Source organism: Ursus maritimus, unplaced genomic scaffold, assembly GCF_017311325.1.
Source record: "Ursus maritimus isolate PB19 unplaced genomic scaffold, ASM1731132v1 scaffold_21, whole genome shotgun sequence".
In the NCBI taxonomy this organism is placed as follows: domain Eukaryota; kingdom Metazoa; phylum Chordata; class Mammalia; order Carnivora; family Ursidae; genus Ursus; species Ursus maritimus.
Genome location: NW_024424564.1, coordinates 616703 through 641337, shown reverse-complemented (window position 1 = coordinate 641337; position 24635 = coordinate 616703). Strand labels below are relative to the sequence as shown.

The following is a 24635-nucleotide window of genomic DNA, read 5'->3' as shown; positions in this document are numbered from 1 at the left end:
CCAGACTGGAGAGCACAGCGCGGCCGGCTTGCGGGGCCGGGGAAGCAGCGCGCGAGGTGGGGGGCGCCGGGGCCGTTCCGGGCGCCAGGGCGGGGCGGAGGGCGCCAGGCGGGGGCCGCCTGCGCGGCAAGCGCCCCGCAGCCCGGCCCAGGACGGCCGCCAGGGAGCGCTGCGGGCTCCCGCTCGCCCGCCCCCCGGTAGGCGGGGCCGCGCTCTCCCCGCAGCCGCCGCCGCAGCCGCCGCCTGGGCCGCCCCGTGTCCCCGGTGGAGCCGCCGCCGCCGCCGCCGGGAGCTCGATGCGGACGGAGCCCGGGCCGGGCCATGGGGATCCTCAGCATCACGGACCAGGTCAGCCCTCCTGTCCTTGCCCGCTTCCTCCTTCCAGGGTCCGGCGCCGCCGCCACGCGAGCCCGGGGATGTGCGGCCTAGGCTGGGCCCGAGCCCGGGGCTCCCGCGGCTCCCGCCCCGCCCCACGCCGTGCTCCCCTCAACCGAGCCGGTGTCCTTGGGGGCCTGGCGACCGGCCAACATGCCGCGGGAGTCCCCTGCAGCCAGGACCCCAGAGCGGAGCCCCTCCAGCGACGCCCCTCATCAAACCAGGTGTCCCCCCCGCCCCCCACCCCCGGTTCCGCTCCGGCCCGCTCTCTGAACGCCGGTTCTTCCTGCAGCCGCCTCTGGTCCAGGCCATCTTTAGCCGAGATGTGGAGGAAGTGCGTTCCCTCCTCTCGCAGAAGGAGAACATTAATGTACTGGTGAGTTGGGATCAGGGAGGATGGGGAGCCAGTAATCTGGGCCCTGGTGTTCTGGACCCCTCCCAACCAGTGGGGCGGCTCCGTGGCTCCTTGGCTCGGATGAGGCCGCAGCTCTTTCTACCCAGGGATGGGCGCCTGCTCTACATTTGGAGATGGAGAGCAGGTCAGGCTTGAAGCATAGACCAGTGGAGCTGAGGATGCCCAGAAACGGTGTTCTCTTCTGAACCATCAGTGTCTGCAGCGCCCCCACCCCTCCTGGAAGAAGGAGACTGCCTCACAGCCCCTTGGCCCTGACCCCCTGACTCCCTGACTCCACCCTCCCTAGGTGCTTGTTTTGACCTAAGACAGGCATTTAGAAGGCTGCAGAACCTATGGGAAGAGGTGGGGAAAGGCCTGGAGCTCTAAGACTTGGGCTAGGGTCCTTTATAGTTCCCCGACCGCCACAGCTGCTGCTCTTTTCTGCCTTCCCAGGACCAAGAGAGGCGGACCCCATTGCATGCTGCTGCCTACGTAGGCGATGTCCCCATCCTCCAGTTGCTACTGATGTCAGGTGAAAGTGGGGAGCTGGAAGGTGTGGCACCTAGGAGGGGACCTGAGGGAAGAGCCTTTTTTTTTTCCCCATATCCAAGAATTGTTCTCTGGTACTGGGTCCGGGAGAGGCTTCATCTCTGTCCATATTCCTTAGCCTAATTACTGGCTTCCTTCCTTGCTGTCCACCTCCCACCAAAAGAGGAAATTCTATCCCCACAGGTGCTAATGTCAATGCTAAGGACACACTGTGGCTGACCCCTCTTCATCGTGCTGCTGCTTCCCGAAATGAGGTATCGGCCTCCTCTGTCCTTTAACCCTCTCAAAGAGGATGAGTTGGCTAAAGGTGGAAGTTAAGGATTGGAGAGCCTCAGCTGTCTGTGTACAAGCTGGGCTACCCCTAGGTCAGGAGACTAGACCTTGGCCCCTCCCTCCTACCCCTAGAATTGGCTGGTAAGGGGGGGCTGAGTGTTGCCAGCTGATGTGACGTCAGGGGAGAGCTTAACACTGGGCTGGCAGACGGCAGGGGGCCCTGCTGCCAGGCCTGAGTGACTCATCCCTCCCTGGGGGGCCTCCTTGGAGCCCGATCCCCCTCTGGGCACTGAGATTTCTTACCTTGTGAAGGAGGCATTGAGGGTAGTGATCTGTTGCATCCCTGCCCCTCAAGCAGCATGAAAGTTGACAGCCAGAGGTCAAACATGCCTCATCAGTTGGGTCCATCAACCTGAGGGGGGGGCGGGGGTTGAGGGAAGGGGGCTAAGGAGACCTCTCTCTTGGTTCGATGGTCAGTTCCCTGGCTCCGACCACCAGGGGGAGGGACTAAGGCCAATGAGAATGGGGTGGGCTGTGATTAGGAGTAGGCTTTTAGCCTGAGTTTTAGAGAGGAACCAGCATCTGTTTGCTTACTGAGGTAATGGTGGAAATGATTTTGGTGCCTATGGAAGGACTGAAGGAGGGTATTCGGGGCCTTAAGGTAGCAGGAGCATGTATTTTTCCTAGTGAAAAGTAGTGAGCGATTGGGATCCTCTATATATATGAATTTGCTTGGTCGTGGCTGCATGTGTGGGTGAAGATTTTCAGGGTCTGGGTTGGGGAGGTGGCTTGAGGAAGAAGAAGGGACCGTGCTTTCCTCACCAAGGCAGGGAAGGTTTTAAACTCTAAGAAGATCCAGAAGATGGGAAGTAGGCACTGAGCAGCTACGTATGTTGGAAAAATGAGAAGAGACTCTGTGCTGGGGGGCTGAGGGGATGGGGCCACATGGGCCATGCTGACCTGTTCTTCCCTCCGCTATTTGTTTCACCTCCTACTTCCCCTCTCTCTTCTGTCGTATCCCCTGCTCCTTAACAGAAGGTGCTGGGACTGCTGCTGGCACATTCAGCAGATGTGAACGCCCGGGACAAGCTGTGGCAGACACCATTGCATGTGGCTGCCGCCAACCGGGCCACGAAGTGTGCTGAGGCCCTGGCACCCCTGTTGAGTAGCCTCAACGTGGCTGACAGGAGTGGGCGCAGTGCCCTGCACCACGCGGTGCATAGTGGGCATCTAGAGGTGAGGACTGCTCCGACCCATACCCAGCCTACTCCTGTCCCTCCCCTCCCCTCCCCTCCTCTCCCCTCCCCTCCCCTTCCCTTTCTTCCCCACCCAACCCCACTCCACCCCACCCCACTCACCTTCCTCTGCTTCTGGGCCATCAGGTCTGGAGAGAAGCAACCTGGGTGACTATATAGACAGTTGGGCTCAAGCACCAAATGAATGATTGGGTTAGATTGAAATACTTGACTTGGACTTGAAGTCCAAGGTAAACTCTCTGAAGTTGCGGGGAAAATGTGTGCCTACATGCCTTCTTCTGGAGCGAGTGTCCGTGTTTTTCAAAATGTTTTAGAAGATTTTTCAAAAGAATTCAAGAACGACCAGACCATATCAAGAGACTCCCTTGAGTTTCCCTCAAACTTCCAGACCTGTATGGGATCTCCTTCTTAGTATCTGCTTCCTCTGTTCCCTCTAGTTCTCCAGATTGTTCTGTTCAAGAACAAAGACATTTGGCTGCCTCAGCCTTTCAGGAGCGGAGGCCTCTGCCCTTAGGGACAGTGAGAGCATGAGCGTGGCTCTGAACGGTGTTTTTCATGCCCTGATACAGACGGTGAGCCTGCTCCTGAACAAGGGGGCCAGCCTGAATGTCTGCGACAAAAAGGAACGGCAGCCTCTGCACTGGGCGGCTTTTCTAGGTGAGAAAGGGTTCGTGGAAAGAGGAGGATTTTTTTTTTTTTTTTTTTTAAGATTTTATTTATTTGACAGAGACACAGCGAGAGAGGGAACACAAGCAGGGGGAGTGGGAGAGGGAGAAGCAGGCTTCCTGCTGAGCAGGGAGCCCGACGCAGGGCTCGATCCCAGGACCCTGGGATCATGCCCTGGGCTGAAGGCAGATGCTTAACGACAGAGCCACCCAGGGGCCCCAAGAGGAGGAATTTGACATTTAGGATTTCTGAAGCTGGGATGGGGGTCGCAGCCTTTGGAGAGAGGCACTGGGGGTCTTAGTTCACCCTCCACCCCCTTGAGAGCTGTCTCTTTCTTCCTAGGGCATTTGGAGGTCCTGAAGCTGCTGGTGGCACGAGGAGCGGACCTGGGCTGCAAGGACCGCAAGGGCTACGGGCTGCTCCACACGGCTGCTGCCAGTGGCCAGCTCGAAGTGGTGAAGTACCTGCTCCGGCTGGGGGCCGAGGTCAGGGTGCCGAGCACGGGCCGGGCGCTAAGGGCGGGGAGGTGGAGGCCAGAGCCCGCGTGCGGAGATGTGAGGGTGCTGGGATTGTGGGAGTGGTTTGGGGAGGTCGGCAGGATACGGTGGGATGTGATGAACGGTGCTTGCCGTAAGGAATAGGCTCAGTTTATTGAGTCAGGAGCCTGAGGTGTCTCGGGCGGTTTTTGGAATTCTGGGATTCTCTACGCTATCTGTGCCGGTGTCCATTTTATTTAAACTGATACCTCCCTATCTCCTTACCTGCACCCCTGGAAATCCAGATCGACGAGCCCAACGCTTTTGGAAACACAGCTTTGCACATCGCCTGCTACCTGGGCCAGGATGCTGTGGCTATTGAGCTGGTCAATGCGGGAGCCAATGTCAACCAGCCGAATGACAAGGGCTTCACGCCACTGCATGTGGCTGCAGTCTCCACCAATGGCGCTCTCTGCTTGGAGCTGTTGGTCAATAATGGGGCTGATGTCAACTACCAGGTGCCTGAAGGGATGAGGCCGCAGCCTGGCTCTGAGAGTCCTGGGAGAGGAACTTGGCTCTGGGGGTCCTGACCATATCTTCCCCTCTGGATAACTTTGGGGAATCGCCCACTTGCCCCCTGGGTTGATCAGACCTTGCCAGGGACCCAGGAGAGTGTGGACTGAGCAGATGTCCACAGGACCAGTCCATCCTCAGAGATGTGTCCTTTTGAAAGGGGAATAGGGCCTTCTCAGTGACTTGCATTGAAAAAAAAATTGCTATATTTTCACAGAGCAAGGAAGGGAAAAGTCCTCTGCACATGGCTGCTATCCATGGTCGTTTCACCCGCTCCCAGATCCTCATCCAGAATGGTATGGACTCGGGAGACTTTGTGCCCTCTTCTCCTGCTCCCCCAGAGAACTCATCCCTAGAAACCCCTTCGTTTCCTTATTCTACCTCCCACACCACCTTCAGGGTGGGCACCTGTAGCTCTGAGCAAGGCACCTGTGGAAATGGCCCTGGTCTGCATGCCCCGTCTCCTAAGACTTACAAACAACGTAACACACGTGGCAGGCTTAGCCTGGGACGTGGCACGTAACCAGCACTCACGAGGTAGCTGGCTAGTGGGTTCGGTCTGGAGCCAAAGGTCGGCCTGAGTTTGTGCATCCCCTCTCAGGCAGCGAGATTGATTGTGCCGACAAATTTGGGAACACGCCACTGCACGTGGCTGCTCGCTACGGACACGAGCTGCTCATCAGCACCCTCATGACCAATGGCGCGGATACCGCCCGGTGAGTCAGGGCCCCTCGGCCCTCCGGTCAAACGTGGAGGCACAAAGAAGCTTGCCGAAAGGAAGCTCGCACAACCTCGCAGTCTCCTGGGCTGGAGGGGGGCGGCGCAGAAAAGAGGTCTACACCTGGTCTGTCCTGGACCTAAGGACTGAGTGTCTCAACTTCTCCCTAGGCGCGGCATTCATGACATGTTCCCTCTGCACTTAGCTGTTCTCTTTGGATTCTCTGACTGTTGCCGTAAGCTTCTTTCCTCAGGTATGTGCTGACTGGGTGGGGGGTCGGCCCTCTCCCCACTCCGCCCGGCGCCCTCAGATGGGATCTGTGGCTGTTCTGGGCCTGCAGGTCAGCTGTACAGCATTGTATCTTCACTCAGCAATGAGCACGTGCTTTCAGCTGGGTTTGACATCAACACGCCTGACAACCTTGGCCGCACCTGTCTTCATGCTGCTGCTTCCGGAGGGTGAGTTCTCTTCTCTCTCTCCCAGGCGCCGAGAGGAGATCTGGGCGAGGGTGTGGGCCCTTCTCTGCTGCCCAGATCTCTCCCCCGCGTCGCAGCAGAAACGGCCGACCAGCGCCGTCCTTCCTCAGCCCCTCCCTGTGCCTGTGGCTGCTCTTTGAGGCTCTCGCTCTCTTAGCCCTCATCCTCTTTCCGTTTAGGAACGTTGAGTGTCTTAATTTGCTGTTGAGCAGTGGAGCTGACTTGAGGAGGAGAGACAAATTTGGAAGGTGTGTCGATGTGCAGGGGCAGACGTGGGGACTGCCGGGGAGGAGAGCGGGGAGGGCGTGGGAGGGGCTTGGAGACTGCGGAGGAGAGCGGTACACAGCAGTGCCGGGCTGCTCGTCTGCTTGCCTGTGCGTCTGTCCTTGGCTCTCGCGCCATCCTCCTTCCCGTCCTCCACGCAGGACCCCACTGCACTATGCAGCCGCCAATGGCAGCTACCAGTGTGCAGTCACGCTGGTGACGGCCGGCGCGGGCGTCAATGAGGCCGACTGTAAAGGCTGCTCTCCCCTGCACTACGCTGCTGCCTCTGACACTTACAGGAGGTGAGAGTCCCACTTTGGCCTTCTCAGCCCTGCTCACCTCCCTGAGCCGCTCCCGACTTCACTGTCTGTACTCCAGAGCGGAACCCCACTCATCTTCCAGCCACGATGCTGAAGAGGACGAGCCGCTGAAGGAGTCCCGCAGGAAGGAGGCCTTCTTGTGAGTGGCTGAGCAGAGTCCCGGGACACGCTTTCCCGGCAGTGTCAGCTCTGGCCCTGCCGCTCTCCCGCCCCCTCCAAATCCTGCCCCCTCACTTGCGCTGCTCGCAGCCGGCCCGCCCGCCCGCAGTGCGTTGGGAGCACTCCGAGCTTAGTCCTGGACTAAGTACTGTGGGTAAAAGCAAAAGTGTGAGACCTAGTTCCTTCCTCAGGGAGCAGATGGTCTTCTTGAGAGAGTCAGAATAGCTAAACATGCCAAATCGTTTATCTATTCTGTAAGAATTAAGTGAGGCTTTACTTATTAGGTACGAAGTACTGTGCTAGGTACCAGGGATAAAAGATGAATTACCCTCAGGGCATCTGGGTGGCTCAGTTAAGCGTCAGACTCTTGATTTCGCTCAGGTCAGGATCTCAGGGTCCTGAGATCAAGCCTGGCGTCAGGCTCTGCACTGGGCTTGGAGGCTGCTTGAGAATCTCTCTCTACCTCTCCTGCTGCCCTCCCGCCTCCCTCTCTCTAAAAAAAAAAAAAAAGAATTACCTCAAATTTCTGGCCTTTGAAAACTAATAATCTGTTGGGAATGAAGGGACACTTAGGCATTCTAACGTAAGATGTTACCGATAGGGAGAATGGTGCAGAGTACATGGGAACTCGAGACTATTTTCACAGTCTTTCTATAAATCTACAAGTGTTCTGAAACGAAAGGGTTGTTTTTTTTTTAAGAAGGATACTTTCAATCGAAGAACCTCAACTGTGTGACCTTTGACAACTTAACCTCTCTGTGCCTCGATTTCCTTAACCGTGGTAGGAATAAGAATAGTACCATAGGGTCATGATGTGGACTGAGTGATTTCATACACACGAAGTGTTCAGAACAGTGCTTGACACGTAGTAAGTGCTAACTATTATTACTACAGCTAGTACTTCTAAGCTGACCCTACTGGGAAGGGTGCCAAGGGAGTACAGAGCACCTCACTGGGAGGGTTGGGGAAGGCCTCACAGAGGAGAGGAGGCTGGGAACGAGTTTGGGATGAGTAGGACTTCTTCGGATGGGTTGGAAGGAAAGGGCGGTCGAGACAGGGCTCGGCAGGTCTGGAAGTGGGCGGGAAGTGTTGATCAGCGTATTGATAGCTGGCAATTGTATTCTGGGTTCTCTAGGAGAGCGTCCCAAGGATCAAGGAAGGCATTGAAGCCAGAGCAGTGCAGGGCTGATGTGAAGGAGGTGGCGGGTCTGGAGCTGGGGTTGAATGTGCAGGAGTTAGCCTACATAGAGCAGAGGACGGGTGTTGGCCAGCTAGGCCTGGAGGAGCTCCCTTGCCCCTCTCCTCTGCTCTTTCCACAACCGGGTCCTCCCCAGCTGGGCCTGTCCCTGCCTCACAGTCTGCCCGTGTCCCCCAGCTGTCTGGAGTTCTTACTGGATAACGGTGCAGACCCCTCCCTGCGGGACAGGCAGGGCTACACAGCTGTGCACTATGCAGCCGCCTACGGCAACAGACAGAACCTCGAACTGGTACGTGTGGGGTCTGGCCTGGAGCAGAGGGAGCAGGGCGCACAGCCACCTTTGTGTCTGTGGATTCTGAAGCCAAGGGGTGGTTGACTCAGATGTGGTCTCTAGCTCCGGGGGCTTAGGGGATTACTGGGGGGGGGGAGTGGATAACATTTTAGGAGTTCGAGAACCTCAGTCCGTACTTTCCTGTCTATTGCAGCTCTTAGAAATGTCCTTTAACTGCCTGGAGGATGTGGAGAGCACCATTCCAGTCAGCCCTTTGCACTTAGCTGTGAGTCCCTAGTCCTTTCCCCCTGCCTTCCTTGTCCTTACCTGCCCCAGGCCCACGCACAGGCGCGAGCGCTTGGGACTCTGTCCTGGCTTCTGCCTTCCTGTGGGCATGTGGCAAGCAGGCCGTGGTCTGGGGAGGGTGGGCATGGTGCAGGTTGAGAGCCTGAGAGGCCCGAGAAGCTCGTGGGGAGGACTGCTACCTGGAGTTTCCCCATGGGGCCCAAGAGCAGAGTGGGGGCGGTGTCCCGAGCTGTACCCGGCGGTTGCCTGCCCCGCCCCCCCAGGCCTACAACGGTCACTGTGAAGCCCTGAAGACACTGGCTGAGACGCTGGTGAATCTGGATGTAAGGGACCACAAGGGCCGGACCGCGCTCTTCCTGGCCACCGAGCGAGGCTCTACTGAGTGTGTGGAGGTGCTTACGGCCCACGGCGCCTCTGCACTCATCAAGGAGCGCAAACGCAAGTGGACACCCCTGCACGCTGCTGGTTAGCATGCCCTCCAGGCTCTTCCCTCCCCTTGCCACACCGGGCCTCGGAGACTGGTCCCCCTGTGAGCCCTCCTGAATGGGGTTAGGGTTGGGAGTGGAGCAGGGTGAGGAGAGTGGAAACTTCAAGTCCTGATTCATGGCTTCCTATCCCCCAAGACTTTGGCCTGCCCCCCAGGTCTTCCCATAATCTCCACCCTTGAGTCCTTTATGCTTGGCCTGGCTGCCTCCTTGCCCTTGACCGTGCCCTGACGCAGACCCTTTTCTCCTAGCTGCCTCTGGCCACACTGATTCCCTGCACTTGCTGATCGACAGTGGGGAACGAGCTGACATCACAGATGTCATGGATGCCTATGGACAGTGAGTGTGGGCCAGGGGCAGGATGCAGCTTTTCCTGTCCCTGCAGGCCCTCACCTTTCTCCTGCCCCCTCCGTAGAACCCCACTGATGCTGGCCATCATGAATGGCCACGTGGATTGTGTCCATCTGCTGCTAGAGAAAGGATCCACGGCTGATGCTGCTGACCTCCGGGGCCGCACCGCCCTCCACCGTGGGGTGAGTGACCTCCTGGGTGGGGCTGCTCACAGACAGGGCTGGACATGGGAGCACAGGACCCATCAGCAGTAGGACAGCAGGCTGTCTAGCAGGTGGGCAGTATTTTGTGCCCAGGGTCTTGCTGGGCCTTACTGTGTTTGCTCCAGGGTGAGTGTCTGACGTCCGTAGCAGATCTCCCTGATTCCCTTGCTCTGTAACCTCATACAGCCGCGTGCTCACTGCCCACACTCTGCTCCAGGATACCCAGACTCTGGTCCTGGCCCACTGGCTAACGATGCCACTATCTCAGGCCTTCTCCACGATCAGCTGGCCTAAAGCTGTCTCCCTCATTCCAGGGGATGCTTCGATCCCTAAGTCCTCTTACTCTGCCATTTGTCCCCTACTCCAGAGTGCCAGAATTAAGTCTTGCCATCCTGGTTTTCTGTTGGCATAGAGAGGATGAAGGAAGGAGATGCTGAGTCCTAACATTTAGAGTCGTCGTTGTAAAGACAAGGCTTGTTGCCCTGGAAGTGGCTCTTATTCCGGGGCGAGCTCCCGTGACTGGCTTTCGGACAGGGAGGGGCCCGTCACCCTCCCTCACACCATCACGTCGCCCACAGGCAGTGACTGGCTGTGAGGACTGCCTGGCTGCCCTGCTGGACCATGACGCATTTGTGCTGTGCCGAGACTTCAAGGGCCGCACCCCCATTCACCTGGCCTCCGCCTGTGGCCACACCGCGGTGCTGCGGACCCTGCTGCAGGCTGCCCTCTCCACAGACCCCCTGGATGCTGGCGTGGATTACAGCGGATACTCGCCCATGCACTGGGCCTCCTACACTGGTGCGGGCCCGGGGCCGCAGCGGGCGCAGGAGCGGGGGAGCGGCGTGGGGCAGGGCAGACCGGGACAGAGACCGAGGCCCCGTGGGTTGAGGGTGGGACCCGGGGTAAGCCGGATCTGGCCGTGGGGCGTCTAGAGATGGCACTGGGCAGAGACGGCCATCGTCCCTCTCCACCCCGCCGCTCTTGCTTTCTCCTGCTCAGGACATGAAGACTGTCTGGAGTTGCTACTTGAACATAGCCCGTTTTCATACCTGGAGGGAAACCCCTTCACTCCTTTGCACTGTGCAGTGTAAGTCCCTTCCTGCGCCTCAGCCCTGCTCGAGGGTCTGTGACCGGGGCTTAGGACAGGCATTCTCTTTCCCTCGTCCCTCCTGCTGAGCCTTCCTCTTCCCCCAGAATTAATAACCAGGACAGCACCACAGAGATGCTGCTGGGAGCTCTGGGTGCCAAGATTGTGAACAGCCGAGATGCCAAAGGACGGTGAGTAGCGGAAGGCTTCGGGAGAAGCCTCGATTGCCTCTGGCCTCTTTCTGCCCAGGCGAACGAGCCTTCCCTTTTTGCTCTGCCCTGACCGCCCCCCTCCCCCGCCCCCGCAGGACCCCTCTTCACGCCGCTGCCTTCGCGGACAATCTATCTGGGCTCCGGATGCTGCTGCAGCATCAAGCCGAGGTGAACGCCACTGACCACACTGGCCGCACCGCGCTCATGACGGCGGCCGAGAACGGCCAGACCGCTGCTGTGGGTGTGTAGGGGCCGTGTGTGGAAGGGAGGAGCGCCCCTGGGGCTTCTGCAGGACGGGGCGGCCCTGCCTGTGGCGGGGCTCGGGAAGCAGGAGGCATGCCTTTGGGTAGTTCAGCCTCTGCAGATGGCACGCGAAGTGGACGCAACCCGGAGGGCCGGGGGCCGCGAGGGCTGCCGCTCTGGGGGGAAGGCGTCAGTCCTCTGCCCCCTTTCTCTTGCAGAGTTTCTGCTGTATCGGGGGAAGGCAGACCTTACTGTGCTGGATGAGAACAAGAACACTGCCCTCCACTTGGCTTGTAGCAAGGTACGGCCCGGATCGGTGGTGGCGAGGGCCGCGTCCGGGGCAGGGCTTGACGAGGGGGCGGGTCGGCGCGGCTAGAGAGCGGCCTGGAGCGGCCATCAGGGTTGTCCAGCCTGTGTAGCTCCTTGTCCTCCCGCCGGTCTGCCCGGCGCCCGCTCTGCAGCCTGTCTGCTTCCCCTCCACCTCTGTCCCTCTCCCTCAGGGCCATGAGAAGTGTGCCCTCATGATCCTGGCAGAAACCCAAGACCTTGGCCTTATCAATGCTACCAACAGTGCGCTGCAGATGTGAGTGCCTGGGAAGGGGGCTCCTGGCTGGGGGAGGCAGGTGGGTGAAGAAGGAGCCCCCCGCCTTCCAGGGCTTCTCTGGAACTCACAGGATTTGTTCGGCACTCGTGCTGCTCCGGCTGGCTGTGGAAGGGCAGCGTGGTACCCTGTGGACTTCTTGTTCCTGTTTCCTTTCTTTCAAGGCCACTCCACATTGCTGCCCGGAACGGTCTAGCTTCTGTGGTGCAGGCCCTGCTGAGTCGTGGGGCCACAGTGCTGGCTGTGGATGAAGAAGGTGGGTGGGGTCCAGAGCTCCCCGCCTCTCCCAGGTTTGGGGTCAGGGACAGTCTTTAGGAGGTGACTTCTTAACCTTGCTACAAACTGGGGTTTTTTTTCCCAGGGGATCTCTTCAGAGCAGGGACCCAATACCATATACTAGAGTCTGTGAGGGCAGTCTGACAGAACTGGTGGAGCCGGCAGGGCCCTTGGGAAGACCTCCCACACACCTCAGCCTCCCAGCCTTGTGTCCCCTGTCCTCCGCCCTTTACCCCACACTGTGACAGTCTGCCCGTCAGCAACCCCCTCCCCCCCCCCGCCCCAGCCCTTGTCAGCCTTGAATTCCGGTGGTACTAGCTGCTTGCCTGTCTCGGCTCCCCTCCGCAGATGAGAGCTCAGGGCCGGGGAGGTGGGTGGAGCCCCGGGGATGCAGAACCCCATGCCTCAGTGCCCCCTCTGTCTTGCAGGTCACACCCCAGCGCTGGCCTGCGCCCCCAACAAAGACGTGGCCGACTGCCTGGCCTTGATCCTCTCCACCATGAAGCCTTTCCCACCCAAGGACGCCGTCAGTCCCTTCAGCTTCAGCCTGCTCAAGAACTGCGGCATCGCAGCAGCCAAGACGGTGGGTGGCTGCGGCGCCCTGCCCCACGGGGCCTCCTGCCCCTACAGCCAGGAGCGGCACGGCGCCATCGGGTTAGACGGCTGCTACTCGGAGTAGCCCCCCTTCAGTGTCCCTCCCCCTGCCGGTGGCTTGATATCTTATTCTATTTATTTAGAGAAAGTCTATACATTTAGGGCACTTTAAAGGAGAACACGACTGGGTGGGGGGGACAGAGAGGGGGGGAAAGCACTGGGGAGCAGCTGCTCACCCCTTTGCCACACCATCCTGGCCTGGCAGGGATCTGGGACCGACAGGGAGCACCCCAGGCCCTTGGCACCCCCAGGGCAACCCCTTCTGCCAAGTGTCCCCAAATGATTGCTAAATGCCTGGCTACCCTCTCTTTTACCCCATCTCTCAGTTCCCCCTTTCTGCTGCCAGCTCCCCCCACCCTTCCCTCTGTCTCTCCTCTCTGTGTCCCCCTCCCCCTGCCCCTACTGCCAGGCAGATCCCTCCTCTTCTTCCATACCCATCACTGCCTCCCTGCTCGGCTGGCCCCTCCATCCCCGCAGCAGTGAGAAGCCTTAATTTCTGGTACTGTGTGAGCACTCTGGGGGTGTCCCCCTCCCCCTTCAGGGGCAGCTAGTGGATGAGGGGGGAGGGTATTTAGCACTGGGGCCTGGAGCTTTTCCCCCACTTCTGTACCCCATCACCCCTGAAGTTCAAATGCAAAACACTTGAAGCAGCAACTACTGTACCTGGGCCCCAATCCTGCACTCTCCCCTGGCTCCTCATATGCAAATCAAGGGCTGGTTCTGCCCCCACAGCCTGCTCCTCCCCGACTCCCTTCCACTCCTGGCCTGGCCCCTAACCACGCACTTTAACCTTGCTTCTTTCTTTTAACTTCTTTTGGGAGGGCAGAGCCTGTGGCCATTCCCTCCCTGGCTCCCCTCTCCCTTAACTTTGAGGCTTGTCATGAATTTTTAAGTAAGCATTTTATCCTTTAGGGGAAGAAACAAATTAATTTCCTGCCCATTTCAACACCACAGCCCTAGTATGTCCTGTGTGTTTCAGGCATGTGTTTGCATGTGTGGGGAGGGAAGGACCATGTTCTTCCTCCTGTGCCCCCCAAACCCATAGTCCCTCTGTGCGCCCACCTTCCGTTATGTCCAAGAGTACCCACCGCCCCCAGTCACTCCTGATCTGAAGCCAAAGATGGTGGGAGGGGCAGGGCAGACTAGGGACCGCGGCTACTCGGGACCCCGGCTTCCCCTCCGGTGTGAGGCTGAAGCTCTGATCTAGGGAGCGACGAATACACGCTGAGGCTCGGTCCCTGCCCTCCTGGCCACAGGGAGAGATGGGATTGAGCTAGGGGCTGCACTGAGAAGATTCCTAAAAGTCGCACCCCAAAAGCCAAACTGGGCCGGAGTGAGGAGGGGGCAGTTTTCTCTCTAAATGTAGCATTGAATTTGGCCCTGGTCCCTTCCAACGCCCTGTCCATCCATCTCCCAGCTAAGCCTCCTGGACAGTTGGACCCACTCCCATAGCCCAGTGTTCCCTTCCTCACACTCAATACCTCAGCCAGGGGCCAAGACACAGAACTTGAATAGAGGTCATGCCCCCTCCACCCCCACAGTGCATCCTTGCCCAGTTTGGCTGCCATCAGTATTGTCCCCTGAGAACTGGACAGGCTTCGTTTACACAGTACAGGGTCTCCCCTGGGGGATCCCTCGGTCTCCTTCCCCCACCCACGCTTGCTTTGTTCACAACCTCACCCACTTCAGTTGTGTCCCCTGCAAGTCTTGCCGCCCTCGCCAAGGGGGGGGCTGAGGGGAAAGGGGGGCATCCCAGGGACCCCTCCCTTCCTAACAGATACCCTTAACCATACCTCATGCTGGTTCCCTGAAGGCTGGGGTGTTTGTCCAAGTCCTTATTCTTTTTGTCATGGTCTCTTTTTATCCCTTCTTTCTGTGTCTTGCTTCCCCCAACCCTCAGTTCCTAAACCATTTCAAAGCTTCCAAATGACCATTATTGGTGAGAAGGATTGTGCAGCTTTTAGTTTTTAGTTTTGTTTTCAAAGCCAAAGGGCCTTGCGACGCCCCTCTTGCCCACCTCCCTTCACACCCTGTCCTCCCCTATACGACAATCAATGTGACCTCTCTTAAGGGCTGCAGCCCCCCACCCCCAACCCTGCTCGTTCTGCAAAGCTTGCCCCTAACTTCAACTCTCTCTCCTGAAATCTTCCCATTCCACCCCCTCCCTCTCATTTTGGTGCTGGGAATTAGGTGACGAGGGGGGGGCAGGGGGAGCAGAGAGATGGGTCCTCCAGAGAAGACTCTCGGGGTATCAGTCGTGTTCTCCTTTATCAATGTTTGGCGATGACAGGAAGAAACTGAGTATTTGTCAGGAGCCCCATTGTTTTGCTAGATGAGATTTCTGGAGGCTGCCTGTTCCCCTGCTGCCCCTTCAGCACACCGTCAGCAGTGCTGGGGCAGGTCATGGGGAGTCCTCTGCCCCTCCTCGTGTGGCTGTGAGGAGGCGTGGAGGACAAGCAGCCTCCTCTCCTTATGCCAAAGGAAATCCCACACCCCACCCCGGGCTCCCCAGCCCCTAGTGTTTTTTGAAGTGTTTTGACCATTCTCATGGCCACTGCATATTTATTTTAATGTTAAGATTTTTTTTTTAAAACCTCTTTGACTTAAACGGGTGTGGAGAAGTAAAACAGGCAGAATGCCCCCCAATCTTAAGGGGGTAGGGTGGGGAGGAAACACCTCCTTCCCTCCGCCCTCCCTCTTCCCTCCCCCTCTCCCCACCGCAGCTCTAAAGCACTTGCTTCAAGTAATAAGCACTTTTGAGAAAAGGCCTATTTTTAAGTGAGGACCCTGGGAGCAGCCCCAGGTCCCAGCAAAGGAGACAGAGCGAGGGCTACATAGGAGACAGGGAAACAGGCTTGTGAATCAGAGGGCGAGTTGAAAAGAGCCAGTTTTTAGTTTCTGATTTTTGGGGAGATGTTTCTGATTGGGCGGTGGCTTTGGTAGGGTTGTGTACCATCCTTCAGAAAAACAAATGGCACAAACTGTGGGTCCCAGGATGGGCCAACAGACCCGGGTCACTGCCACTGTCCAACCGAGACTGACGGGCCACCTCCCCCGCTGTGGCCCCCTGAGCCATAGGACTGCTGAAAACCACTGAATGTACAGCCCAGGTTGGGGTGGGGAGCAGCCCCTGGGGGAGGGGGCTTCTCCTTCTGTTTGGTGCTGTGGGGGGTGGGAGAGAGGAGACTGAGGGACTGCCACCCCACTTAGACATGTGTTCCTTGGGGTGGAGGGGCTGAGGAGGGCCGCCTCCTTCTCCAACCCCAGCATGGCCCCTCTTCCTTCCTCATCCCTATCCGTTTGACTGTAAGTCCAGCTCACCTTTGCCTTCAATATGTAACCAAAGGAAAACTCAATACTGTTTCCACCGCTGTCTGCCCACCCGAGCACCTTCTTACTCCCCGGACCTAGAAGGGGAGGAGAGGCTGGGGGTGGGGTGGGGGGTGTGGGGCCAGAGGGAACGGTTCTGCAGCTGTACCCCCGGAACCTCCTCTGGGGTCTTAGAAGGGACCCCGAGAGGTGAGGGCGGGGCCTGGCTGGAGGGGCTGGGAGCAGGCCCACTCTATCTTGTGCACAGGAGTGTTTCTTCGTCTAAATGACTCCGTGACTGCGCTCCAGCAGGGAGGCCCCTTCCTCCTTCCCTCTCCGCCATTTCTCCCCCTCTCCCCACACCCCGTGTTCATCCCCACCTCCCCTTCCCACCGCAAAGGAAAATAGCCTTACAGACCCTAGCCCAGAAGCCCTCCTCCTGGGGCAAACCAGTATGGGGCCCCATCCCACCTAGTTTGAACCCTACCTTTTAAGAAGGAGGGATAAGGAGCAAAGCAGCCCCTTCCCCTCTAATTGTGGTGGCTCCAGCCCTCCGCGGCCTTGACCCAGGTTGGGCAAGGGCGGAGGCAAGGAATCTTTGAGGACCAAGCCCAGTGGTCTGGGAAGAGGGAGGTAGAGAGGGAAGGGCCTGACTTGGGGACTCCCTCCTCCCGACCCAACCCTAGAGAAGCGACCAAATCCCAGAGATGGGAGGAAGCTGGGGTGGGGAGGGTCTGTTCTATGAATTACTTGAAGGTACTGACTCCGAGGCTGCTGTTGCCCACTTAGGTGTGAGGGGGACACTGTCACTGCATTTGGGAGGGCAGGGGGTGGCGGGTGACGAGAGCGTCCGCCCTTGGCCCTCGCTCGCTCCTGCTAGGCCCTTTCCCTGGGGGAGCCTGGCTTTGCCCCCCAGGGAAGTCGGGGAGAGCCTTCCCCTCCCATCTCCATCCCTCACTCTGGGCACCCTCTCCAATTGCACTAAAGTAGCTGTTGTGCCAGTCTTACCCCCACACCAGGGTGGGGTCTCTGCTTCCAGTCCTTTCTCCCCCGACTGCCTCTGCTCCTGTCCCGGACAATCTCCTTGTTCCCCTGTATTCCTGGATAGCTCAGCTTTGTATGTGTGTGTTTGGGGGGTGGGGGTGGGTTCTGGCTGGAGTGGGTTTGGTAGGGGTTTGGGAAGGGCTAGGGGCAAGATGGAGGACAAAGTCTCCTACCCCCTTCCTCAACTCCAAGCCACAGAAGCCTGGGAGGGAGGGTGCCTACTCTCGCTGCCGCGTGTCTTGCAGATGTGCCAAAATGGGGGTGGGGGGTGGGGAGGGGAGGGGAGGGTGCCTGGCAGAGCGGCCCCCAGGGTGGCTCTCTCAAAGCAATACAGTCCCTCCTGCCTGGGGGACGGCAAGACAGGGGAGAGGGTTGGGTTGGGGACCTGGGGGTTCCCTGTGTACAGCTATGTATATTCAGGGGTGTTCTCTGTCTGGTACCCGCTGTGGGCGTCTCCGTGTGTGTGAACCTCCCCTTCCCCGTGCCCTGCATGACCTGTGATGCTGCAGACACCACCATCCTGTGTGCAGGGGTGTGTTGGGGGCACCGGGGGGCATGTTTCATGTCCAGTTGCCCCCTCCACCCTGTGACCCATGTACTCGGTTGTAGGAAGTAAAGAGAACTGAGCACAATTCACTGGATTCTAGTTGAATCTTTCTCTAAGCAATTCTCCCGTTCCCGCCCTTCTCCCTGCCTCGGACCCACCTGTGGTGCTAGCGTTGGGGTCGGGGGTGTTTAATGCTGGTGGGCAGCAATAAAGGGCACACCTGCCCAGATGCCTGTATCCCCAGGGTGCTGAGGGCAGCAGGAAAAAGTGGGGACCTTGCGGTGCATTTGCCCCACCCCTCCCCCTCCTCCCTGGGCTAAAGCACAATGCTCTCCCTGCAGATGGATGCACCCTGCACCCTCCAGGCCCCTGCTCATGCCCCCCCCGCCCCCACCTGCTTTGAGCCCTCCTCCCGCCACATCCTGGTTTTCTATGCTGTTTTGGTGCAAGTACAACTGTCGTAGTCATGGCTTTGGGATGGGTTCTGTTTATTAAAATCCTATTGCTCCTACTGGCCCTGTGTCCCGCCTCCATTCCTGTGGTTGGGGGGAAGGAAGGGCACCCTGGACGCCTTTCCAGTGGCCCCCATCAGCCCTCAGAGACCGGGGGCCACAGCCGCTCCTCCAGCAGGGCTATGGTGAGCATGAGGCCGCCCCCCAGCAGCAGCCCCAGCCCCTGCAGTAGCACGTGGGGCGCAGGCAGGGGCTCGGGGGGACGAAGCAGGGCAGGTAGCTGAAAGAAAGGAGGAATGTCAGGGTCCTGGCCTTGCCGCTGTCCCCCGAAGCATGAGAGGGAGGTGTCCGAAAGTACCGGCAGCCCCTCCGAACTCTTCGGGCCCTGGGGTCCGGCACCCTACAGGGTGGCCAGGCGGGGAGGTGGAGGGACCGGTACTTCCCTCCCCGCCGAACCCACCTCCCCGCTTCCCTAGCTTTCACCGCACCGCACCGCCCCACACCTCTCACCATGTCCACAAGGGCCACATAGAGGAAGACCCCAGCAGTGACCCCAAACACCCAGGGAGTGAGGGGGACAGGGCCCAAACTGAGCCCCACCCCCAGGGCTGCACCCCCTAGTCCCAGGGCTCCAGACACCAGGCTCAGCAGCAGCAGGCTCCGGAAGGGCAGCCCGGCCTGGAGCAGCATCGCGAAGTCACCTGTGGGGAAGAGAGGACAGGGTGGGAGGGAATAAGCCAGGGCTGGCCTCTCCTTTCTGGGGCCGCCCCACCCTTCTGCCCTTCCTACCCAGTTCGTGGGGGAGCTCGTGGCAGAAGACGGCTAGGGTGGTGCTGAGGCCACTGGAGAAGCCGTTGGTGAAGGCGGCACCTGGGGTCGGCAGGGTTGGAGGTCGTCAGTCTGGGGGAAAGCTCTCCCCGGGGGGGCACGGCCGCCACCGTTCCCTCCTCTCCCCCACTTCCTGGGAGCCCCCTCCTAGGCCCTGCCTCCCTCCTTCCCCTCCCCTCGCACCTATGGCCAGCCCATCAGTGAGGTTGTGCAGACCGTCTCCCAGGAGCACCATCCACGTGATGTTGGCGCCACCGCCACCCTGGGGCCCGTGACTGTGGCCTTGGTGCCCAGTAGGGCCCGCGGCTGGTGGGGGCTGGCCGGCCTGCTCCCTGCGGCCCTGAGCTTCCGGCTCTGCAGGAAGGACAAGGACAGTGCTGGTGGCTGCCTGGGAGAGCTGGGAGCTGGGAGCTGACTCTTCATTTTCTCCTCTGCTTACCTGGAGCTGCCTGTAGAGGCTGAAGGGCCATCCCACCACCATCCTCCAGGTCCAGGGTCGGTCCTCCAAGAGCCTTTCTTTTTCGCCTGCAGCATCTCTGAAATGGGAGGGTATCCCTCCTGGTGGAGGAGGCAGCAGAGCCGGGGGCTAAGGAGAGGCCAGGCTGCCGGCTGGGAGACTGAACACCTGGGCTCTGTCTAGCGCTTGGGCTGTGTTTTGGCCTCTCCCCTCTTCCTAGATTGGTGGCTCCCTGTTTCTTGTTGACTTGAACTTGGGAGAGGGGGCCCTTTGGCCAGAAATCCTGGGTCTATGCGGAGGAGCCCCTGAGCGCTCACTGTTGGCTGTCAGGTCCTGCCCCCTCAGGCAAACGTCAGAGCCCCAGGAGCACCCTCGGCGCCTCACCTCCTGGCTTGTGTGGCCTGCTCTTGGCCAGAATTCTGGTTTTGGTGGAAGGAGGAGAAAAGGGTATCACTCACTGGTCTGAGCCCTGGACGCCGCAAAAGCCCTAGCATGTTCTCCAGCACAAAGAGCAGGAAGAGACCTCCAAGTACTGACAGTCCCGGTCCCAGGTCCTCCTCCGGTTGTCCGCTAGGTCCAGCGTGCTGCCCTCCTTGTGCCTGCCAGAGAGGGGGTCAGGGCAGACCCCAGAAGCCTGTGCACTGACAACACCCCCTCCTGTGGGGAAGGTGGCAAGCCTTCATTCCCTTTCTACTAGAAGGCTGCTGTGGGCTGCCGCCGGGGCCAGGGAGTGGAAGTGGGAGGGGAACCCTTGGGGACACGGAGGCTGTCCGCCACTGCGGGCGGGCGGGGCGAGGAAGGGGCTTGACGTACATGTGGCAGCAGGTGGAGCAGCGCGTCCCCACAAAGCGTGCCCACGGCCAGGGCCCCCAGGAAGCCCAGCAGGGGCCGCAATAGACGTGGTCCCAGGAGCCGCAGCAGTAGCAGGGAGAGGGGAGCGGGGAGGCTGAGCAGCAGGACTGCCAGGGCACTATGAACCAGGGCTGGGGAGAATCAGGGTCTGAAGTTAGGCTAGGGATGGAGGCAGGGTCTCGGAAGCAAGGTGGGGCAGAGATACACTGCAAGGGGAGGCAGCACCCCCAGTGAACCCCTTGCTTGGCTAAGGGCCCACTCCCTACCAGGATTCAAGGCACCCTGCCACCCACTCTCACCCACTGACCAGACAGAAGATCCCCCGGGGGGGTTGGGGTTGGGGCCTGGATGCAGACGCGGCTGTCGATCTGATAAAGCAGGGCTGGACACAGCAGAGCAAACTGATGAGGGGTCAGAGGAGCAGCGGGGCTCAGGCCAAAATTGACCAGCAGCTGGGAGCCATTCAGACACTAGGGGAGTTGAGTTGGAGGTCATACATTGGGGCATCGCTGAGAACTGTGACTCAGATCTTTAATGTCTGTCCTTCTGTTGCATGGACTCCTGGGTCTATCCAGGGTCCCCTTTGCTCACCCTGGCACGTGCGTCAGGGACTAGGGATAGTTCCGTATGATCAGTGTGTGTTAATTATCAGTGAACATTCAATCCAGTGCACTGTTCAATTCAGTACAGATTGGGTGCTAGTAAACAATTCCACCATCTCCCTCCTTCCCTCCCAAGGCCCTGATGATTTCATTGGTTTGGTGAGGGAGTTGGTTGGACTAGAGCCCTCCATTGCAGAATCTTAGAAGGGAAAGAACTCGAAATGCCATCCAACCTTCCTCGCAACAGCCCTGTCACATGTTCATCTGGCCTTGGCTTGAATGCCCCCTGTGATGGGGTGCTTACCCTCGCCAGGCCCACTTCAGAGTTAGCTTTTGCTGCCCTCTGGTGTGCATGGAACAAGCTCACTTTCTGGCTGAAGACAGCCTTCCACTCGCTGCAGGTTTCCTCTCCAGAGAGCCAGCCCCAAATCCTACCCTGGGCTATTTCTGTGGATTCTCTGCTTTGCCTAGTGTGGTCCCTAAACCAGGTCTTGGAGATTTGGGTATGGGCTCATGCGCGCCGATCTCAGAGGAACCGTATTTCACTATTGGAATAACATAACCTAAGATCACACCTGGATTGGTTTTTTTTCTAAAATTAATTGTATTAAATTACTCTTTAGGGGGCGCCTGGGTGGCTCAGTTGGTTTAAGTGACTGCCTTCAGCTCAGGTCATGATCCTGGAGTCTCGGGATCGAGTCCCACATGGGCTCCCTGCTGGGCAGGGAGTCTGCTTCTCCCTCTGACCCTCCATCCTCTCACATTCTCTCTCTCTCTCATTCTCTCTCTCTCAAATAAATAAATAAAATCTTTAAAAAAAAATTACTCTTTAGGGGTGCCTGGGTGGCTTAGTGAGTTAAGCGTCTGCCTTCGGCTCAGGTCATGATCCCAGGGTCCTGGGATCGAGCCCTGCATCGGCTTCCTGCTCAGCAGGGAGCCTGCTTCTCCCTCTCCCTCTCCCCCTTTCTGTCTCTCGTGCCCATGCTCTCTCTCTCTAATAAATAAATAAAATCTTTTAAAAACTAAATGACTCTTTAAACATTTCAGGCCATCTAAATCCCATGGTCCTTCCCCCGCACCTAGAGGTCACGAGACTCACATCCTCATTCAGATGGTCAGCCAGTGAATGGTCCAGCAGCAGAAGCCTGTGAAAGAGGTCCAGGCCCGAGGGCGCTGGCCCATGGGGTGATGCTGGGGCCTTTGGCTCCTCTGGGCCACCCCACCCCGAGGGACCCAGAGGCAGCGCCGCCCAGACATCCACACTCAGCTCGGGGTCCTGTGATCTGGAATGGATGGGATAGCAAGTCAGACTGGCTCATGTTCTTTAAGAAACTCCCCTTGAGGGGCGCCTGGGTGGTGCAGTCTGTTAAGCGTCGGTCTCTTGGTTTCAGCTCAAGTCATGATCTCAGGATCATGAGATCGAGCCCTGAATCGGGCTCTGAGCTCAGCGTGGAGTCCACTTAAGACTCTCTCTGCCCCTCCCCCCGCTCTCTTGCGCTCTCTCTCAAATAAATAAATCTTTAAAAAAGAAGAAAGAACACTCCCCTTGAGGCTCCTAGGGCGCTTAGGGGGAAAGGGAGGCACAGGCACTAGCTGGAGTTCCTGGGACCCAGAAACCGTGGAATGTCAGTTCTAGGAGGATTTGAGAATTATCCGTTTATATTAGGGTCTAGGAATGGGGAGGGGGGCGTGAGAATGAGAGACACTGGGGGAGGCAGCCAAAAATGCTACAAATTGGGAGCCAAGTCAGCCTGGAGACATTGAGCACTGGGACTAAGAGCAAGAGTTGAGGGCCCAGGGATTTGGCAGAAAGAATTAGAAGGCAGTAGAGGCAAGGGGCGGGGGTGGCACGTGAAGGAACACAGGGAGTCAGATTTTGAAAAATTTGTTTTTGTTTTTTTTTTGTTTTTTTTAAAGATTTTATTTATTTATTTATGTGACAGAGACAGCCAGCGAGAAAGGGAACACAAGCAGGGGGAGTGGGAGAGGAAGAAGCAGGCTCCCAGCGGAAGAGCCCGATGTGGGACTCGATTCCAGAATGCCGGGATCACGCCCTGAGCCTAAGGCAGACGCTTAACGACTGCGCTACCCAGGCGCCCCCAGATTTTGAAAAATTTGTAATTCCAGGAATCTGATTTTAAGAAGCCAGAGCTAGGCCACTAGAGACTGATGCAAGCCCTGAGAAGAGCAGGGGATGTGGCATTTCGGGGTGTGGGTGGGGGAAGGGGTTAGTACCTGTGCGTGGAATTGTCTCCAGCTGGGGGTGTGGCCCGACCAGCTGGAGGCCCGTGGTGTCCCAGGCGAAGTGCCTGAACTCGGCCTAGCCCCAGGCTGTGGAGAAGCCGCGCTAGGCCCCCTGCGGTCAGTGTCCCGTTCTCCCCATACAGGCCAAACAGCTGGGCCAGGTAATGGTTCTGCTCCTGCTCGGCAGGGCCCAGGTTGGGGGCTGAGCCCCCTACCGAGCCCAAGGTCATCCACACACACAGGCCAGCCAGCAGATGACTCACTGGGGGCCCCATTATTGGGGGGACTGGCTTACAGGCTCTGGTTCCGGCTTCTACTCCCCTTGGAACATCCTGAGGACTGTGCCCTAGAGGAACAAGGAGGAAGGGACTGGGCTTCTGCTCTGCTGTCCAGCTCAGGCCCGGGGGACCCTCACTCCTTGTACTGCCCCACCTTGATCCTAGCAGCAGCCCCCACTCCAGCCTCCTTTCTCCCTCCCCATTGCCTCCTTCTGGAACAGCGTCTTATTTGCCAGTTCCTAGAACACCTTCCTTGACCCAGAGTGCCTCCCTCACCTGATCCAGAGCTGACCGGCCATCCTGTTCCCAAAACCCCACTGCTCAATCCTGCCCCACCTGTCTCCCTCAAACCACAGGGACTCACCCTCTTTGGCAGTGTGAGAGCTGTCTCCTCAGGTCCTGGGCAGCCTTTATTGGGGACACTAAGAAGTTCCTGAGTCAGGAAGGAGAGCAGGGCTCAGCCTCCAGGCGTCCAGGTGGAATGGAGGCCACGTCAGATAGGAGGCTGGGATGGACACCCCCCCCCCAACTCCTAGCCCACCTGCCTAGGGGCGGGGTCAGGGAGGGGAGGGGCCAGTGTGGGAAGGCTCACGTCAGAGAGGAGTTAATGGTTCACTGGTCTCTGGGGTGGGGGTCAAAGGTCAGTCTTGGCTGGGCCCCTGAGTAGGGAGGGGCCACCCTCTGCCCCTGGAAAAGCCACATGGCTAAAGAAAACCTGAGCCTGGCCTTTTCTTCTAAATAATTCACCCCACTATCCCAGTTGGTACCATTTTAGCCTTTCCCTGCATATCCTCCCACCCCCGCCACCTTACATCTGGTACTAGGCTTCCTTCATTTCCACCCCCCATTCCCCACTTTCCCTAGGACAGTGGGATCCGGGTGTCCCTCAGCTGGAAAGGGGGTGAAGAGGCAGCTAGGTGGCAACCCCAGGTATGTGGGTAAGAAACCGTTCTTAGCAACTCCTTGTCCTAGCAGAGGAAGAGCCAGAGCTCTGGGAAATGATGACCAAGAAGGGGAAGCTCTGGTGGAAAGAGGAAAGAAGTGTCTGGGCTCCCCTCAGATGTCTCACCTGGCTTAAGATCAGGGGAGCAGTCTGATTAGGGCAAATGTCCAGGGGGTTGAGGCTAGCGTTACCTGACAGCAAGAGACTGGAAGGACGCCCAGAGGAAGGGGGACACAGCCTTCTCGGTTCCAGCTGTGGGGGGGTAGGCAGGCAGGCGGGCAAGGGTCACCTGCAGGGAGGGGGCAGGGGAGGGAACTACCTTAAAGGGGCAGGCCTGCTTTGCCTAAGCCTCGTTACCTGTACCGTGTCTTCCTTCCACCTCCTAGGGATAGCACACTTTCCCAAACGTCCGACCGCTAACCTCTTCCTTTTCCCACAAAAAGCAAAGGAGTCCAGTACAGAGTGGTAACGTTTATTAGGAAGAAGGGATTCAATTCGACTTCCACATCACACACACCAGAAACAGCCTGTGACTGTCATTTCTAAGAGGACGGAGGGTGGGCAGAGGGCCTTGAGCCCCAGGGGATAGGCAGCTTCAGCTGGGCAAGGCAGGGAGTACGGGCTTAGGGTGGATAAGGCCACTGCTCACCACCCCTCCAGTAAAATTTAGTGGCTAAAATACTACCCCCCCCC

General features: G+C 58.5%; 2 protein-coding genes across 2 annotated transcripts; one reads left to right on the top strand and one right to left on the bottom strand.

Annotated features, from left to right (window-relative positions):
• Positions 1–245: 245 nt before the first annotated feature.
• Positions 246–17797, top strand: ANKRD52 (ankyrin repeat domain 52). Its single transcript, XM_040637126.1, has 28 exons — positions 246–348; positions 668–751; positions 1223–1301; positions 1502–1572; positions 2627–2827; positions 3417–3504; positions 3856–3998; positions 4295–4507; positions 4780–4858; positions 5164–5278; positions 5451–5533; positions 5621–5738; positions 5936–6004; positions 6182–6322; positions 6399–6479; positions 7875–7986; positions 8183–8254; positions 8538–8739; positions 9011–9098; positions 9175–9292; positions 9892–10111; positions 10313–10400; positions 10508–10591; positions 10708–10853; positions 11074–11156; positions 11356–11438; positions 11621–11712; positions 12161–17797. Exons 1-28 carry the CDS (start codon positions 322–324, stop codon positions 12409–12411), a joined length of 3231 nt encoding a protein of 1076 aa, XP_040493060.1. The 5' UTR covers positions 246–321; the 3' UTR covers positions 12412–17797.
• SLC39A5 (solute carrier family 39 member 5) lies at positions 16824–23891 on the bottom strand. The gene is made up of 10 exons (XM_008684348.2): positions 22713–23891; positions 21577–21760; positions 20183–20345; positions 19837–20006; positions 19482–19622; positions 19006–19102; positions 18750–18920; positions 18528–18608; positions 18249–18439; positions 16824–18018 (listed from the first exon to the last, which is right to left on the bottom strand). The coding sequence occupies exons 1-10, from the start codon at positions 22994–22996 to the stop codon at positions 17875–17877; spliced, it is 1626 nt and encodes a 541-aa protein (XP_008682570.2). The 5' UTR covers positions 22997–23891; the 3' UTR covers positions 16824–17874.
• Between the last annotated feature and the right edge of the window lie 744 nt (positions 23892–24635).

Excerpts from the sequence above, each read along its gene's own strand:
- ANKRD52 (XM_040637126.1), top strand. The coding sequence starts at position 322 with ATGGGGATCCTCAGCATCACGGACCAG. Across the intron at positions 8,740-9,010 it reads GACACCCCTGCACGCTGCTG|CTGCCTCTGGCCACACTGAT; the intron begins GTTAGCATGCCC and ends CTTTTCTCCTAG. Across the intron at positions 10,854-11,073 it reads CGGCCAGACCGCTGCTGTGG|AGTTTCTGCTGTATCGGGGG; the intron begins GTGTGTAGGGGC and ends TTTCTCTTGCAG.
- SLC39A5 (XM_008684348.2), bottom strand. The coding sequence starts at position 22,996 with ATGGGGCCCCCAGTGAGTCATCTGCTGGCTGGCCTGTGTGTGTGGATG. Across the intron at positions 18,921-19,005 it reads GCCTCTACAGGCAGCTCCAG|AGCCGGAAGCTCAGGGCCGC; the intron begins GTAAGCAGAGGA and ends TCCTTCCTGCAG. Across the intron at positions 18,609-18,749 it reads CACTGATGGGCTGGCCATAG|GTGCCGCCTTCACCAACGGC; the intron begins GTGCGAGGGGAG and ends TGCCGACCCCAG.